The sequence below is a fragment of the Aethalodelphis obliquidens genome, unplaced genomic scaffold (genome assembly GCF_003676395.1).
Source record: "Aethalodelphis obliquidens isolate GAN/ISIS:26980383/991018 unplaced genomic scaffold, ASM367639v1 scaffold7, whole genome shotgun sequence".
NCBI lineage: Eukaryota > Metazoa > Chordata > Mammalia > Artiodactyla > Delphinidae > Aethalodelphis > Aethalodelphis obliquidens.
Window position 1 is genome coordinate 36,349,298 of NW_020837951.1, and position 18,323 is coordinate 36,367,620.

An 18,323-nucleotide genomic window follows, 5' to 3' on the forward strand; every position below is an offset into this window, starting at 1 on the left:
TTTTGTCCTTAAAAGCCCAGCTAGATTCTACATCACTTAAGCAGCATTTCATGACCCCTGTTCTATCAACATGCATGTCCTTTTGGATGTTCTGGCCTCTCCTGAATCCTTCTGCTTCCCCTCCCTGACAGGTTGTGTGCCCATTTAAGCCTGGGCCATGGGTCACCCCTGTTCCTCATGGGAATTCTCACACCCATATACTGGGTGATCAACAAGTGTTTTGATGGATGGATGGATGGATATTCAGACACAGACAAATAGATTGATGGAGGGATGGAGTGATGGAGGGATGGAGGGATGGAGGGATGGAGGGATGGAGGGATGGATGCACAAACGGACAAGACAGGTGGCTGGACAGACAGATGAATGGAAAGCCCTGGAGCTAGCACTGCTCATGAGAAAAGAGATCTTGGGAACAACAGGAGTATGTTTTCTGTGAAAATGATCTGGAGAAACAGAGAGAGTATTCACAACTAATGATTTCCCTAGTACCTAGCACAAAGTGGGAGAACACAGAGCAAACTTAAAGTCACTTTTCTGGCCAAGTTTAATGAGATGAACTGCCATATAGGACACAGAACCACTAAAATGAATATGTTATGTATCTTGTCTCTGATTGAACGCATTAAATAATCAGAATCTTCACTTTAAACATTGTAAATTTGATATTCTATGACCCCAAAGTAATTTCTAATTTTATTTCTCCTTTTTCTTGGAAACAAATAGAGACTGTGGACTTTCACAATGGTTTTTCAATCACTCAGCCAGACTGGAACTCCAGACCAGATGCCCTGGACCTACATGAGACAAAGGATGTTGAGTTTGGATCACTGAGTATTTTATTTAGTTGAAAGACGAGACAGACCATGGAAAGTGCCAACCAGAAAGCCTCTGTGACAGAGTTCATTCTCCTGGGCCTCTCAGCCCATCAAAGGCTGGAGAAAACGTTCTTTGTGCTCATCCTGTCCATGTACCTGGTGACCCTGCTGGGCAACGGGGTCCTCATCCTGGTGACTATCCTGGACTCCTGCCTACACAAGCCCATGTACTTCTTCCTGAGGAACCTCTCCTTCCTGGACATCTGCTACACAACCTCCTCAGTCCCCCTCATCCTTGACAACTTCCTGACCCCCAGGAAAACCATCCCCTTCTCAGCATGTGCTGTGCAGATGTTCCTCTCCTTTGCTATGGGGACCACAGAGTGTGTGCTTCTGGGCATGATGGCGTTTGATCGCCATATGGCCATCTGCAACCCCCTGAGGTACCCTGAGGTCATGAGCAAGGCTGCCTATGCACCATGGCTGCCAGCTCCTGGGCAGCTGGAAGCACCACTGTCATGATGCAGACATCCCTAGCAATGCAACTACCCTTCTGTGGGGACACTGTCATCAACAACTTCACCTGTGAGATCCTGGCTGTCCTGAAGTTGGCCTGTGCTGACATCACCATCAATATAATCAGTATGGTGGTGGCCAATGTGATCTTCCTGGGCATCCCAGTTCTGTTCATCTTTTTCTCCTACGTGTTCATCATCACTACCATTTTGAAGATCCCCTCAGCTGAGAGGAGGAAAAAGACCTTCTGCACCTGCTCTGCCCACCAAACAGCTGTAGTCATCTTCTATAGGACCATCCTCTTCATGTATGGGAAGCCTAAATCCAAGGACGCCCTGGGAGGCAGACAAACAGGACCTTGCAGACAAGCTCACCTCCCTCTTCTATGGAGTGGTGACCCCCTTGCTCAACCCCATCATCTACAGCCTGAGGAATAAGGAGGCGAAGGCCACTGTGAGGAACCTGGTAACTTGGAAACGCTTCACCCAGTGATGCTGGAGGGCTCCTGATGGTTCCTGTTCCCTGGTTTCTCTTACCTGAGTGTCTCGGAGGATAAGATGAAGGGCTAACTTCATGCAAGTTTACGTAGGTAAATCTAATTACACGGAATCTCATTACACCCAAGAGCTTTGTGTGAACAGAAAGCATTTAATATGAATTTTCCCCTCATTCAATAGGCGATTCTACAAAAGTATATTTCTATTGATCAAGCCTTACAGTTCTCTATATCTGTGATGCATAGTAAACAAACTGATAACAAGGAAAAGTAACCCTTCAAGATTTATTGTTTAACTCATGAAAAGCTCAAGTCTGTAGGGCCATAATTCAATTACTCCTTGGCTCACCCTTTGAACATATTTTAAAGGGTTCTTATTTTTATGTCACCTATGTCAACTCTTCCTACTCCATTATTAAATAACAGTAATATTTTTATCCTTATCCTCATTGCCTCTTTCTCCTTATTGTCATTTAAATTATTAAAACTGTTTCTTGAATCATTCTCTTCCTGTGTCTTCAAAATTAACCTCTTTCTCTTGTCCTTAACCAAGTCCCCCACCAGAAAATCATTTATATCTTTGGAGCAGAGAGGAGAGCAAGGTGTGGCGAAACTGATGCAAAGGTCAAAGGTTCAGGCCTTTTTTCTTTTCCCTTTTTTGAAAATGTTATTCATCCCTGGGTTCTTTCCCTAGATATCCTTGGCCTCCAAGGGTCATCAGAGTAATGTCAAAACTGAGAGGTACTGAGGAGAATCAAATGAATTCTATTAACCACCTGACCTGGCTTGACCGAGTGTGCAGCCAAGGGGTGACCATCGCTTGCTTTTCTACCTAAGAAACCCCAAAGCCACACGGTAGTCAGAGGGAGAGGAGGTGATGCTCAGAGGGAGGAGGAGACATCTAAGAATCACCTACATGACTGGTGAGGAATTCCAAGGCAGCTCCCTAGAGTAATTAATCTAGACATCTAGTTAAAGAATGAGTAGAATAGAAAACCTCTGACAGTTGATATCAATTTTTAATCCAATAGAGAGGAAACTAACAATCGAAACAATCAGCCTTTGCTGAAAAAGAGTCATTGCAGGAAGATGGTGAAAGCATTAAAGAAAGTTCTCAGTGGTTTTCTCAGCAGAATTCAAGAGAGTAGTGAATCAATAAAACAAGAGAAGTCTATAAAAAAAGAAGCTAGGAGAAGAGATAACTGGGAAATAAGAACTTTTTCTTAGGGGAAAGATTCCACTTACTGGGTCAAATAAAATTCAGTAGAAAGTATTTAAAAGTAGATGGCACAATTTTTTAAAATGAACTTTAAAATGAAAAATAACTTAAATTCCTCTCCTAGACTTCAGAGAGAAAAACAAAGAGATTTAAGTTATTTGAGAAAAGATGAGAGGCATGGGAGATAGACCAGGGGGATCCATCATGAAAACATGAAGAGAAAACAGAGCAGACAAAAGACAAATAATAACTAAAGAGAAAAAAACACATTTCACTGAATAGAAGTTTTAGATATTTTGTTCATAAAATGTTCATCAATCACCAGATAAGAATTGTAGCAAAAGACACACCTACCTAGGATAACTATTCAAGGATAACTTTTGATGCCTATATATACCAAAATAGTTCTATAGACTTTTACACAGAAGAAAAGCATATTTCCTAAGAAGGAATGAGAATCTGACTGCCATTGGCCAGCTGTTCTGCAGCCCTAAATGTAGACATCAGTGGAACAAGGTTTACTAAGTTGTGAGGGAAATGGGCTGTGAGTCCCGAGTTCTACATACCCCTCATCATTGCACAGATACGAGGGTTAAAAAGACACTTGCTGTCATGTGTAAACACAGAAAGCACATACCCCTGCAATCCCTTCCTGAAAAAAAATTTATTTAGAACATTCTCCCAACAAACAGTTAAAAATAAATAAATGAAAGGATGTGATGGATATGCCATAGAAGAGACAGTGGAGAATGATGAAATGCATAAGACCAATGAAGTTTAGTCAATTCTTATACCAAATTTGCAAAGACAAATCTATGAAGGAATTAGTAGCAATCATGTCGAGGTAAACAGTAACAAGAAAGCGATGATGGAGCTCCAGTTACAATTCTAGATGACTTCATCAAGCTGGGAAATGGAGAAAGAGAAGCAAAGGCCACTGAAGGCTTCATCTTACAAAGGATATGGTGGGAAGGGATTCTTATAAATACAATCCATTGCATTGATACTGAAATGCAACAAAAGTCTTAACATGCTTGTTGAAAATTTACGAGTCAATACCAGTAGACAAGTATTAGAATTCTTTCTTTGAAAGAATCCGAGGATTATGAAAGAACAAAGAAAGTTCATCAAATGAAAAAACTCATTTATTGAACCTAAGTAGATTTAAATCATTGTACAGTAAACAAATAATACACATTACCCAGTGGGTTTTTTTTTTTAGGAATTTCAAGGTTTCTAACATTAGGAACATTAGGAGATCAATTACTGCAACCATTTTGTTAACAGATTAAATAAGAAAAAGTAATCCCATCCACAAATGTTGAGAAGTCATTTGGTAAAATCTAGCATCTATTTCTGACTTTTTAAAGTAGTGGACTTGAATAGAAGAAACCATCCTTCGTGAAGAACAACAGCAAACAGCATACTTGACGGCAGAATACCAACGACATGCCTACGATGCATGTCTGGATTAGGACCTCTGCTCTCGATGTCTGCATCATTCTAGCTAATTAAACCAGATCAGAAAAACAAATAAGGAACAAAATATAGAAAAGAAGAAAACTGGGCTTCCCTGGTGGCGCAGTGGTTGAGAGTCCGCCTGCCGATGCAGGGGACACGGGTTCGTGCCCCAGTCCGGGAAGACCCCACATGCCGCGGAGCGGCTGGGCCCGTGAGCCATGGCCGCTGAGCCTGCGCGTCCGGAGCCTGTGCTCCGCAGCGGGAGAGGCCACAGCAGTGAGAGGCCGGCGTACTGCAAAAAATAAATAAATAAATAAATAAATATTTATTTATTAAAAAAAAAAAAAAGAAAAGAAGAAAACTATTCAGTAAGTAAACAGATGTTGTTTACTGAGGAAAAAAGTTTAATCAAGTGCAAAACTACTACAACTAGTAAGAAAGTACAGTAGGGGGGTTGTATATAATTCACACCAGTCACAACTTTAAAACACCTAGGGAAAATACATAAAGAAGTTTGAGTACATCATATATTTACAATGGTCATGCATTAACAGAAGATATTTTAAAAAGATGTTTCGGGCTTCCCTGGTGGTGCAGTGGTTGAGAGTCCGCCTGCCGATACAGGGGACACGGGTTCGTGCCCTGGTCCGCGAGGATCCCACATGCCGCGGAGCGGCTGGGCCCGTGAGCCATGGCCGCTGGGCCTGCTCATCCGGAGCCTGTGCTCCACGGCGGGAGAGGCCACAACAGTGAGAGGCCCGCGTACCGCAAAAAAAAAAAAAAGATGTTTTCATTTTGGAGGGAGGAAAAGCCCTGAATGTAAACTTCAGGGCTGTCTAGAGTATCCTCCAAGTACCCTCATTCAAAGCCTTTTTCCCCCTTTCTAACAGGTTGGGATGACCCATGCTCCATCCATTTTCCCATCCCTAGAGCAGGTCCATCCTATTTGTTGGGAAAAGGTCCAAGCCCTGGGCTTGGAGGCAAACACAAAGGCTCACTCATCAAAGGTTCTCAGAAGCAAAGAAAACCAGTCTCTACTCCAGCCCTTGTTTTGAAGATAACCAAAGAGTTTAAACCAGACCACTGACAAATGGAGTCTTTCAGAGCTCTGCGTACATGCAAATTAATTTCTACCTGATTACTACTGGTGACCATTTCTCTCAATTTAGGATGATCCTTAAAATCTTCAAGGGAGTATAGTATCTAATGAAGGTTATCACAAAATATGACCTAATCAAACATCACAGATGATCACAGACAACGTGTCTAGAACATAATCACCCAAACTGCATTTAAGGAATCAGAGCATTTAAGGAATCAGAGCATTTCAGATGCTGGACGGGGAACGTGTCCCCTGTGGACACGACCAGGTGGGAAAGGACCAGGACCAGGTCCTGGTGGAAGGACCAGGTGGGAAAGCAGGAGCTAACTGCCTCTTCCTCCTCAGCTCCAGCCAACTGCTGCCAGGCAGGAATGCAGAAAGGGGGTGGGGAGGGAATGCAAAGAGCTGCTCCCTTTGCTGCAGGCTCCACATTTATCTCTGGTGTTTGCAGAGTTGAGTGCTTCCCATAATTCTTCAACAGTATAAATATTATGAGGACCAAACAAAATTTGTTCCTCAACCATTTTTGGCTATGGGTTGCAATTTACGACCTCTGCTAGAAGCACATGTAAGTCACAGTATTGTTGGAGTTCCTACGGATGCCGTCACAGAGGTCACTTACATCTTCACTGTGCATCTATTGTTTGGGGAGGAAACTGCCCTCTCACTCTTATCATGTGATTCTAGTGGGGCTGCCAATTGTACTACACCAACGCTTGGCCACAGCAATCAGTCTAAGGGAAAGCATATGACCTAGGTCAAACTAATCAGAACCATTCCCCAGCATATTTCAACTGGAGCAAGAAGAAAGGGGTCCTGTATTAGCTTTCTATGCTGCATAGCAGATCACCACTTAGTAGCTTCAGACAATACACATTTATAATCCTGCCATTTCTGTGAGTTAGGAATTCAAGCAAGTCCTCTGCAAGGCTGCAGTCTAAGGTGTTGGCCAGGGCTCAGTTCTCATCTGGAGACTCAAATAGAAAAATGTGGATTAGGCTGCTGACAGCTCTCTTCCCTAGCACGTGAGAAAGTCTGCTAAAAATGAAGCCAGGAAAAGACAAGTAGAGATAAGAACCATATGAAGAGACAGAGAGTCCTAATGACATGGTGAGTCCCTAATTCCAGCTGTGCCTGAGACTGAATCCACCCTTGAACTTCTCAGTTGTATGAGCATTAAAGTTTGTATTGGGATTATGCTGGTTGGAGTAAGTTTTCTATCTAGAAACTTACAAAGTCCTGACAATTACAAAACCCAAAGCAAAAGCATCTTTACAAAGTCACCCTCTCTTGCTGACCACTGCATACTCCAACTGCAATCCTATATTTATCTTACATGGTAGATAATTCCCAATTGAGATACAAAAAACTGCAAACTAGTCTTGGTCAAATTCCAGGCTCTTTTTCAAATAAAACAGAAGGAATAAACTCTTTTCAGGCCTGCACTCCCCCTGAACATTGATGCCAAAATGCTAAAATACAAAAAATCAATAAAACAAATATAGTAATATACTTAGAAGATAATACACTGTGAGAAAGTTGCATTCATCCCAAAAAAGCATGGATAGGGTGAACATTAAAATTTTACCACATTAATAAATTAAAGAAGAAAAACCAAAAGATCATCTCAATAGATGTAGAAAGTGTTTGATAAAACTCCATGTCCTGGGACTTCCCTGGTGGCTCAGTGGTTAAGAATCCGCCTGCCAATGCAGGGGACACGGGTTCGAGGCCTGGTCCGGGAAGATCCCACATGCCTCAGAGCAACTAAGCCCGTGCACCACAACTACTGAGCCCATGCACCACAACTACTGAAGCCCTCACGCCTACAGCCCGTGCACCGCAACAAAGAGTAGCCCCTGCTCGCCACTCGCCGCAACTAGAGAAAGCCCACGCGCAGCAACCAAGACCTAACATAGCCAAAAATTAATTAATTTAAAAAAATTCAATGTCTTGACAATAACCACTCTACTCCAGCCAGACACCTCAGGAAAAAAAAAAACAACACCCTTACCCCACCAGCAAAGGTTGAGCAGACAGCCTAGACTTCCATTCTTACCAGGCTATGACAAGGCAACCCAACCACTACCCTGTCAATGTGGTATCAGAGGAGGCTGGATAGGGAGGTGAGATGTTTGTATCTGCTGGGCAGTAACAAGTCCCCACCCCAACCCACAGTGTCAGTGGAGACCACATGGGAAGCTCCTTCTCCTTCCCACTTGGGTGGTATCAGAGGGGGCCTAAAGAAAGGTCAGGACTTGTGCCTGTGCTAATGAGGCCACCCCTTCCCACAGTGTCAGTGGAGGTCGTGGGAGTAGTACTAGGCACTCCTGCCTCTGCCAGGCAGAAGGGAATCAGCAGAGCCCTAGTAGGGAGCTGAAATTCCCACTCCCCACCCAGCAGTAAGGAGGATCCCCTCCTCCCAGGAATACAAGGCTGGTTCAATATTCAAAGATCAGTCAATGCATCTACCATATTTACAGGCTAAATAGGAATAAAATCACATGATTATACCAAGTGAAACAGAAGAAGCTTTTGAAAAAACAACACTCATTCATGATAAAAACTTTCAGCACTGAACTGGAAGCCCCAGCCAGTGAGGCAGGACAAGAAAAAAAGACTACAAGTCTAACGTTTTTGAAGGAAGAAAAAGAAACTGTCATCATTCACAGATATTATTACCTACTATATAGGAAATCTAAAATAATTTAGAGATATAAGTATTTAAAAGAGAGTTTAGCAAGGTTCCTAGACAAAAACAATGTTAAAAAAAACCCAATTGCATTTCTATATTCCAGCAGCAGATTATGAAATATTTTTAAAGATATCGAGAAATATAAATATAGATATTTATATATTAAGATATAAATACCACCATACAGGGGTAAATCTAGTAAAACAGCTCCAAGACTTTTATGCATACAATTATAAATTATAAAATGTTTTGAATGATATTAAAGAGAGAAATACTTCTCATTCATGGGTAGGAAAATTCAGTATTATAGAGATGTTAATTCTCCCCAAATTGATCTCTATATATTCAGTGTAATCCCAAATTTTTAATCCCCAGAATTTAAGAAGCTGGTTCAATAATTTATATGAAAGAACAAAAGACCAAGAACAGACATGAGGTATTAGAAGTACTGGAGGGGGGGAATAAAGGGGTTTACCCTACAAGAAATCAAAACATACAATAAAGTAATATTTATTAGGGCGGTGCAGCATTGACACAGGAATAGACGAACCAATGGAAAAGAGTAGAGATCCCAGAAGCAGATCCATTTATGTTGGGAGACTTGATATACGACAGAGATGGTACTGCAGACTGGTGGAGAAAGGATGGGCTATAAATACAACTAGGACAATTGGGAAGACATATGTGTACCAGGAGAAAAGTATAAAATATTTATAGCAGCATTCAGTTGGGAAGCAACCCAATTATCCATCAAAATAGAACGTATAAATAAGCTGTGCTACGGTCATAGAATGGAATGTAGCAATACAAAGTAATGAATTTATCTACACTTATAAATATGAATGAATCTCGCAAATATAATATTGAATGAAGAAACAAGTCAAAAAGAACACCTGCAAGTGATTTGATTTTTAGAGTTCAGAAAGAGGAAAACCTAAACTACATTGTTTAAAGATGCATCCATGGGTGATAAAATTCAAGAAAAGCAAGGAAATGATTATAACAAAAGTAAGGAGTGTGATTATCTCTGGGAGGAGAGAGAGAGAGAGAGAGGGCTGGGAGTGGGAAGGAATACCCAGGAAGATTTCAAGGTGCTGGCAATGTGGCAATGTTCTACTCCTTAAATTAGGTGGCAATTGCTTTATTATTCTTTAAATTTAAAATATGTGTTTTATATACTTTCATATGAATTTACATATATGTGCTATATTTCACATTTTTAATTATTTTCAATACCAAAAGTTTTAAATACTGCAATGAGATGTCACTTCTCAACTATCAGTTTGGCAAAGACCAAAAAGTCTCAAGACCAACATATTATGTTGACAGCGTATGAGAAAACAGACATTCTCATATACTGATAAGACCTTGTAAATTTGGCAATATCCATAAAAATTACAAATGTACATAAAACATATATTTTTACCACATGTGCTAAATTATGAATATGCAAGGATGTTTGTTGTAGCACTGATTGTAATAGCATAAGACTGGAAAGGACTGAAAAATGTAAATGTCCTTCAATATCAGACTGGTTAATTAAATGATTATCTATATTTACAATGGAATATATGCAGACATTTAAAAGAATGAAGCAGTACTACATATGTTTTCTTCAAGGTATATATCTCCAAGGTATATGCTAAGTGAGGAAAAGCAAGACAGTATGTATTTGTGCTAACTTTATTTTGGAGACAAATTTAGCACAAATACACAATGTCTTACTATCTTGCCTTTCTTACTTAACAATATGCATAGAACACCACTGAAGAAAAAGCATACAAGAAATTGCTAATATTGTTTGCCTCGAGGGAGAACTGGGTGACTGGAGACAGAGGCTTAATTTTATTATACCTCCTATACCTTATAAATTTTGTTCCAAGTACAAGTAATACCTACTAAATAACAGTGATGATAATCATGATGATGATGATGATGATGGTGATATCAATAATCATAAAGAGAATTAGATGTACTGAGATTGAAATCCCAGCCCTGCTGTTCACAAGATGTGGTCTTTGGTAAATCGCTTAACTTTTTAAAGTCTGTTCCCTCAAATAAAAAAATAGGGCGATAATAAATACAACCTCCCAGGGAAGACTGGAAGTAGATACTTAACATACGTGCATTGCTGGATTTTACTGAATTTACATAATGTGTGTAAAATGTTTGTCACAGTGACGGGCACATGGGGGAGCTCAATGAATGTAGTTAATTCTGCAGTCACTGCTACTGTTAGATATCTGTCTGCCTCCCCATCCTGGGTGTCTAGGCCTTCACCTTGCGGACAAGGTGCTTGGCCCCTAAAGCGAGCACTGGCTTCTCTGAGACCCTGGGGAAGGCTCAGGAGGAAGCTGGCATCTGCTGTGCCCGCCTCTCCATCTCCAGTTGGCCATATCCCAGTCACTGCCTCTAACTGCAATGGACGGCGGGGATGTGGAGCCCCTGAGTACGCTGGAGCCCCCAAGTATGCTGAGCCCCAGCACCCTGTGCACACTCGACATTCCAAAGTTTAAATTGCTTCTGGGACTAGCAGTGTCCTTGTAGGAGTCCACGGCTACAGCTTCAGGACTCCCTTCACTGCTGGGGAAAATGGACCCTTGGGATTCCTCAGCCTCAGACAAGGATGACAGGTCCTGTACAGGAAGAGTCTGTAACTGAAATACCCAGGGCTCAGCCAACACAGCTGGGAGGAAGGACATGAGAGAAACACCCACCAGAGCCTAAAGTTCCCACAAGGATTCAGGGGGAAAAAGAAGAAAGAGGGTCTCAGAGGTAAAGGAAGTCAGGCAGGGGAGTGTCTGGGTCTTTCCCTGGCATCTAGGGTCTGGTCCTGGGGTGCAGTGAGGAGTTGAGAATTGTGTCTGGGATCAGGAGACTCAGAGAGGCGGCCACAAGCAGGACACAGGTGGGGAGAGCTGGGCTGTGACGGGGACAGAGGTGGTTGGCCATGCCTTCTGCAGAGCATTTCCCAAAGATGTACTTTCCACTCCCCTGCCTCTGCTCTGAGAAACCTTCCCGCAGCTGATGCTGGAGCAGGGAGGAGCAGCTGAGAGGCAGTGCTAGGCAGTCCATCCTGCTCTCCAGGGCTCACCACTTTCCAAGCCCCTGCCCTGCCCTTGCTGCTCCCTCCTCACAGGAACCCAGGGAGGGAAGCCCATAGGATTCCTGTCATCCCCCTCCTGCAGAGATTTCTCAGAAGAATGGTCTTCCTCAGGGTCAGAGGGTCAGCAGACCCAAGCCTGGTCCAACTGGTTTCCAGTCTATGGCTAGTTCTTTCTGTTTTTCTCACTTTTCTTTCATAATTGCTAAGATTTTTTCCCCCTGAATACCAAGTAACTTGTGCCCATTGTATTAATAGAAAATGGGGTAATACTGAAGAGGTACAAAGAGGAATCCCTCCCCTACTGATTTTGCTATAATTTCCTTCCAGTAACTTTAATCCACACATATCATTTACCTAATTGAGATCATAACAGTGTGTAAAATTTTGTATTCTCCCTTTTCATTTACCATTATAGTAGAATAATATTCTGGTGTAAAAAATCACAAATATAACTTTAATTATATATTAAATATATATATATATAAAAGTTATGTTCCATTATATGAAGTGGCATAATTTACTTAGGCATTTCTTTTTTTTTTTTTTTTTTTTTGCAGTACGCGGGCCTCTCACTGTTGTGGCCTCTCCCGTTGCGGAGCACGGGCTCCGGACGCGCAGGCTCAGCAGCCATGGCTCACGGACACGAACCCGTGTCCCCTGCATCGGCAGGCGGACTCTCAACCACTGCGCCACCGGGGAAGCCCTACTTAGGCATTTCTTGATGGACAGTTATTTTGTTTCCTATTTTCACTTGCAAATATTGCTACGTAAAAGCCTTTACTGTGAGACATTGGCCCTCTGCTCTCATTGATTCTGTAGAATTATTTCCCAGAGGTGGAATTGCTAAGGTGATGGGTATGCAGGTTTTTCAGGTTTTTACTTTTTCTAGGCAAACAGCTCCTCAGAAAGGCTGTATGAACATGTAAGGGGCTTTTTGACTACACTGAGCTACCTCCACTCCTCAGCTACCTGCTGGCTCCAGAGACAGGTAGAGGTGGGACCACTAGCCAGGCCAGGTCCTCGGGACAAGCCAAGGAGCCACACCTGCACGTACAGCCCCACAAAGGTGAAAGCTTCCATTCCTCTCCCTGCTCTCCCGGCTGGCCTCCTCTCCCTCCTCTCACTGGGCTGTATGAGTCAGAGCTCTTTCTTTTCTTCCATCCTGAGTCCCCTCCAAAGCCTGACACAGCCCTACTTTATCTCCCCTACACACATACACACACACACATACACACACACACACACACACACACGCACACACCACACCCAAAGGAGTGGGCAGCCACCTTTACCAAAGACTGCTCCCAGCATGGGATAGTCCACAACAGAGTTTGGATGCCCAGGGAAGCACCTGATTCAGCCTTCTCAGGATGCACATGGGGAAACTGAGACCTCAGGAGGAGAACGGACTTGCTCAAGCCACAGAGAATCCCCATGTCATGGGCAGGGGCGGGTCCCACAGCTCCAGGCTCGGTGTGCAAGGTCTTCCTAGCTGTTCAGTTCATCCCGATTGAATCAACTTTTATTCAGCATCTCCCATGTGACAGGCACTAAGATTTCCATGGATGCAGCTCTCACGAAGGTCAAATCCTGTGTATCACTCACGCCCACACCGCATTGTTCATGGGCAGGACTTTCTGTGTGCACAGATTTGTCTGCTGGGAGTGGACACGACGGCTTCTCTAACAGAAGCCACTTTCCTTGGCTTCTGCCAGCACAGCATGTCCTTGTCACTATCAAATTTTGTTTGTGACACTGACCATAATGTTTACTTTTCACTTCCTGGAAGAGCTGGGAGAGACACTGGGAGGAATGTGGGATAAGTTGGGGCAGAAGTTCATGGCGGGGCACACAGAGTGGACCTGCCTCGAGCAAACAGAAACATCCTCATGTGCTGAGGGACTCGGGGGGAGGGTAATAGGCTTGCACAGGAAATACAATGAAACCCGTGATTGCATAATGGGGGAGTGTCTCCTGGATTAGGTCAATGGCTCTCTGCCGGTGCAACTCTGCACACCCCTCTCCTCCCAGAAACATTTAGCAATGTCTGGAGACATTTTTAGCTGTTACAACTCAGGGAGTAGGTGCTACTAGCAACTGGTGGGTAGAGGCCAGGGATGCTACTGCTAAACATCCTACAATGCACAGGACAGCCCCTCACAACAAAGAATTATCCAGCCCCAAATGTCAATAGTGCTGAGGTTGAGAAACACTGGATTCAATTCAGGGCAGGAGCTGAACCGCCTGACAACATATCTGACATAAACTCTTCCACCATGAGTGAAGCAAAGGCATGCTGAACAAAGAGAGGGATCAGAGAATATATAGAGCTGGTATTGGAGAGACAGGAGCTTTCAAAAATCTGTGCACTAAGACATCAAGGCAACTATTTGGTGGAAAGAACTCAGAATTGGAGCCTGCAATCCAACCCCAGAGCGAAAATCATTCAACCCCAATCTGTCATTCAACCCCAGAGAGAAAATCTTCCACTCCTCTGAGCTTTGGTTACTTCATCTATAAACCTTGAATGACAGTATCTTCTTCTTGGGGTGTTTCAAACAGTGTGGCACAGAGTAGATGCTCCTTAATGTTTACCACTCATCTTCCACCACGCCCCACTCCTACACACACACCCGCTGCAATTAAGAAGGAGCTAGAGGGCTTCCCTGGTGGCGCAGTGGTTGAGAATCTGCCTGCTAATGCAGGGGACACGGGTTCGAGCCCTGATCTGGGAGGATCCCACATGCCTCTGAGCAACTAGGCCCGTGAGCCACAACTACTGAGCCTGCGTGTCTGGAGCCTGTGCTCCACAACAAGAGAGGCCGCGATAGTGAGAGGCCCGCACACCGCAATGAAGAGTGGCCCCCGCTTGCCACAACTAGAGAAAGCCCTTGCACAGAAACGAAGACGCAACACGGCAAAAATAAATAAATTAATTAATAAACCCCTACCCCCAACATCTTCTTTAAAAAAAAAAAAAAGGAGCTAGAGAAATATTATCAATGAGGATTCTGAATTTAGAGTCTGAGCTATTGCAACTAAGAGACTAGAAATCCTCTACACAAAGGCATATAGGTCTCCCTATAAGCTAGTTGCTTGTATGGAACCCAAGGATGGGGTCAGAAAGCCAGAATATTACACAAGAATAAAATATAGCATAAAAGGACAAAGGAAAAACATTTCTTAGTTAACTCTGGCTAAGAAGTTCACCAATATTCCAGGGAGATGAGTTTAGAAATTAATGCTGTACAGCCTACTATCTGGTACGTGTAGTCTATATGGTTATTGATCACTGAGTTAACTGGTTAGTAAGCTGCACAGTTGTCAGCCCAGAGTGTGTGTTCAATCACTCCAATCAATCCTTGTGTTGACTTCATAAAGTTCCTCCCCATATAGGAAGCTCCCCATATATTGCTATCAATCTGTATTAAACTAGGCAGATTCCAATGCTGACAACGTCAAGTTTGTGTCATTTATGGTAGGCAGACTGGAGAAGTCATCCTCCGTGTGGTTGAGTCTTTACCTGGGCTTGTCTCTGTCTGGAAGTGGATTGACATTTTATACAAGTTTTGTAGTCAAAATTTAAAGAGGCTTTAAAATTTGCTGGTTCTAAGAATTGGATCAGCTTGGGGATTTTCCTCCCTGAGAATCTAAGAAAACTCAGATTAAATGAAATGTCTATACATTTACATTAAAGAGAAATCATTCATAGGATTTTCCAGCCACTAGTCATAATGCGGAGGAAAATCTCTCCTTGACTGGGGATCAGGTCCGCTGGGGTCAAATCCTGTCTCTGTCACCAACTTAGAAGGCTCAGACAGGTCAATTCCCTCTCGAGGTCTCAGTTGCTTTTATGGACAATGAGAGGATGTAGCAACTTCGGAAACACCCCTCACACACCTAGACTACTTGAGGCCCTCGCCCAATGCTGGCCTGTTGTAAGCTCTGCTCCAACTCTGACCTTCTCTCATGTAAGAGCTGAGGACACCCTGCTGTCTCTTTCAGTTGTTTTTCTCTAACACACATATACTCTCCTATTACACAGCAGGAATGACCGCATACCAGATGCCTGGGACTCTTTTCAAGAAAGCCTGATATGCTACTTTTGTAATTTGCTGATGACAGAGGGGATATCACATGGAAAAAGCTAATCAGACCTCCCCCCTCGTGGGGTTCATTCTCCTGGGCCTCTCAGCCCACCCAAGGCTGGAGGAAACATTCTTTGTGCTCATCCTGCTCATGTACCTGGTGACCCTGCTGGGCAATGAGGTCCTCATCCTGGTGACCATCCTGGACTCCCGCCTACACAAGCCCATGTACTTCTTCCTTAGGAACCTCTCCTTCCTGGACATCTGCTACACAACCTCCTCAGTCTCTCTGGTCCTGGATGGCTTCCTGGCCCCCCAGGAAACCATCTCTTTCTCCACCTGTGCCCTGCAGATGTTCCTCTCCTTTGCCATGGCAGGGACAGAGTGTGTGCTCCTAAGCATGATGGCTTTGATCACTACGTGGCCATATGCAACCCCCTTAGATACCCTGGGGTCATGAGCAAGGCTGCCTATGTGCCCATGGCTGCCAGCTTCTGGGCTATTGGTGGTGTTGCTTCTCTGGTACACACATCCTTGGCAATTCAGTTGGCCCTCTGTGGGGACATCATCAACCACTTCACCTGTGAGATCTTGGCTGTCCTGAAGTTGGCCTGTGCCGACATCTCCATCAATGTGATCGGTATAGGGGTGACCAATGTGATCTTCCTGGGGCGTCCCAGTTCTGTTCATCTCTGCCTCTTATGTCTTCATCATTGCTACCATCCTGAGGATCCCCTCAGCTGAGGGGAGGAAAAAGGCCTTCTCCACCTGCTCTGCCCACCTCACTGTGGTGATAATATTCTATGGGACCTTATTTTTCATGTATGGGAAGCCCAAGTCTAAAGACCCCCTCCTGGGGGTAGACAAAGAGGATCTTTCAGACAAGCTCATCTCCCTCTTCTATGGGGTGGTGACCCCCATGCTCAACCCCATCATCTATAGCCTGAGGAACAAGGATGTGAAGGCCGCTGTGAGGAAACTGGTGAGTCAGAAATCCTTCAGTCAGTGTTGTAGGAGGAGTCTTCTGTGGTTCTCACCCCCATGGAAGAAAGGACTTCAATCATTACAGCTGCCATTCTAAAGCCAAGTCAACTTAACTGGAATGATCTCTTGCCCTTAAGTCCATTTTCAGGGAATGTTTAACTTTTCAGAGTGTATTTCCTGAGTTTTGGCCACATGTCTGACATTACAAGATGTCAGACAATAAATCCTCTAATTGAATGATGAAGACATTCTGAAAACATGTTAAAACCAAGGAGACAGGGACCATTAGAGCAAGCCTAATGGCCCGTGTTGTGCCTAAACTGCAGAGTTAGTTCAGAGAGGTAAGATGGCTCTCACAGCAGCTTTGCCACCCCTGTTGGAATCACAGGGAGAGTCAGAGGAACAAGGAGGAAGTGGACATTTTCATCTTGGACTTCTGTATATTAGAGTGAGTTTGCCTGAAATGCTCAGAAGAGACAAAATTTGCCACATTGAAAGACTTTGGGTGAGAATAACCTATTTTGATTAAATAAATTTCTTTTTTATCTATGAGAAAATTGAGGCTATATTTTTCTTGATGCACTGCACATTTTGAAACACTGCTAGTCAATCAAATTAAATTGAAGAAGGAGTAGAGGGTTTGAATTTGACATTTATCACTTAACAGCAATTCCCAATAGAAAAGTTAGTATTCTTACATAATAACTCACATTCTGAAAAAAAAAATAGATGACAGGTAGATAGATAAAGAAAGAAAGAGATAGTGGCTAAATATGTTTGAAGACTTTGGGGTGGGGGGTTAAAGTTGCCAGGAATTCTCAGAGCCTTTAATATACTAATGTACACTGCAAATGTCCAAGAGACATAAAGTCTGTAGCATTTCCTGAGCCTCCATAGTTTAGCACAATAAAACTGGGAAGCATTTTCTTACTTATGACCTTGGGCAGGTTGCTTAACATCTCTCAGCTTATTTCTTCATATTTTAAAAACCTAACCACTTTATTTTATGTGGATTAGATAAGACACTATAAATAAGTCCTCTGTAAATAGTAAGCAACATAGAAATATAAGATATTGCTAGAAGTATTATTATGAGTGCTGCACAGTGCTAATGTCCCATGTGGAAGAGAGCAAGATATAGTTCCTATCTAGAACAATAGATACAAAAGATGGATGAGACATGTGAGATGGCAGTGAATGAACAGAAGCGGTTTTATGGCAAGTTATATTAAATTCTGAGAATACTGGAAAACTAAAAGAGAATTTAGAAAAGGAATCCAATTTTGAGAATATAGTAGATCTTGGAAACTTTTGCTTCAAGTGATATTTACGTTTTCTTATATTTATTAAAAATGAATTGTATAAGACAGGGATGCACATTTTGTTAATAAAATTTCACTGTCTTATATTAATCAGTCATGTTTTTGATTTCTACTTTGCAACAGCAAAAAAAAAAAAAAAAAAAAGGACTTCCCTGGTGGTGCAGTGGTTAAGAATCTGCCTGCCAATGCAGGGGACACGGGTTCAAGCCCTGGTCTGGGAAGATCCCACATGCCGTGGAGCAACTAAGACCGTGCACCACAACTACTGAGCCTGTGCTCCAGAGTCTGCGAGCCACAACTACTGAGCCCGCATGCCACAACTACTGAAGCCAGTGTGCCTAGAGCCTACGCTTGCAACAAGAGAAGCCACTGCAATGAGAAGCCCGCACACTGCAACAAAGAGTAACCCCAGCTTGCCGCAACTAGAGAAAGTGCGCAGCTTTGAAGACCCAATGCAGCAATGAAGAGCGGCAATGAAGACCCAATGCAGCCAAAAATAAAATAAAAAAATAAACC

The 18,323-nt window shown here is 43.1% G+C and overlaps 1 protein-coding gene across 1 annotated transcript; it reads left to right on the forward strand.

Moving 5' to 3' along the window:
* The first annotated feature begins 866 nt into the window (after window positions 1-866).
* On the forward strand, window positions 867-16,582 carry LOC113619425 (uncharacterized). The gene is given in 7 exon segments (XM_027104121.1): window positions 867-1,296; window positions 1,299-1,675; window positions 1,677-1,822; window positions 12,379-12,463; window positions 15,539-15,905; window positions 15,908-16,170; window positions 16,172-16,582. Coding segments are annotated over 7 exon segments (2,079 nt in total).
* Window positions 16,583-18,323: the final 1,741 nt, after the last annotated feature.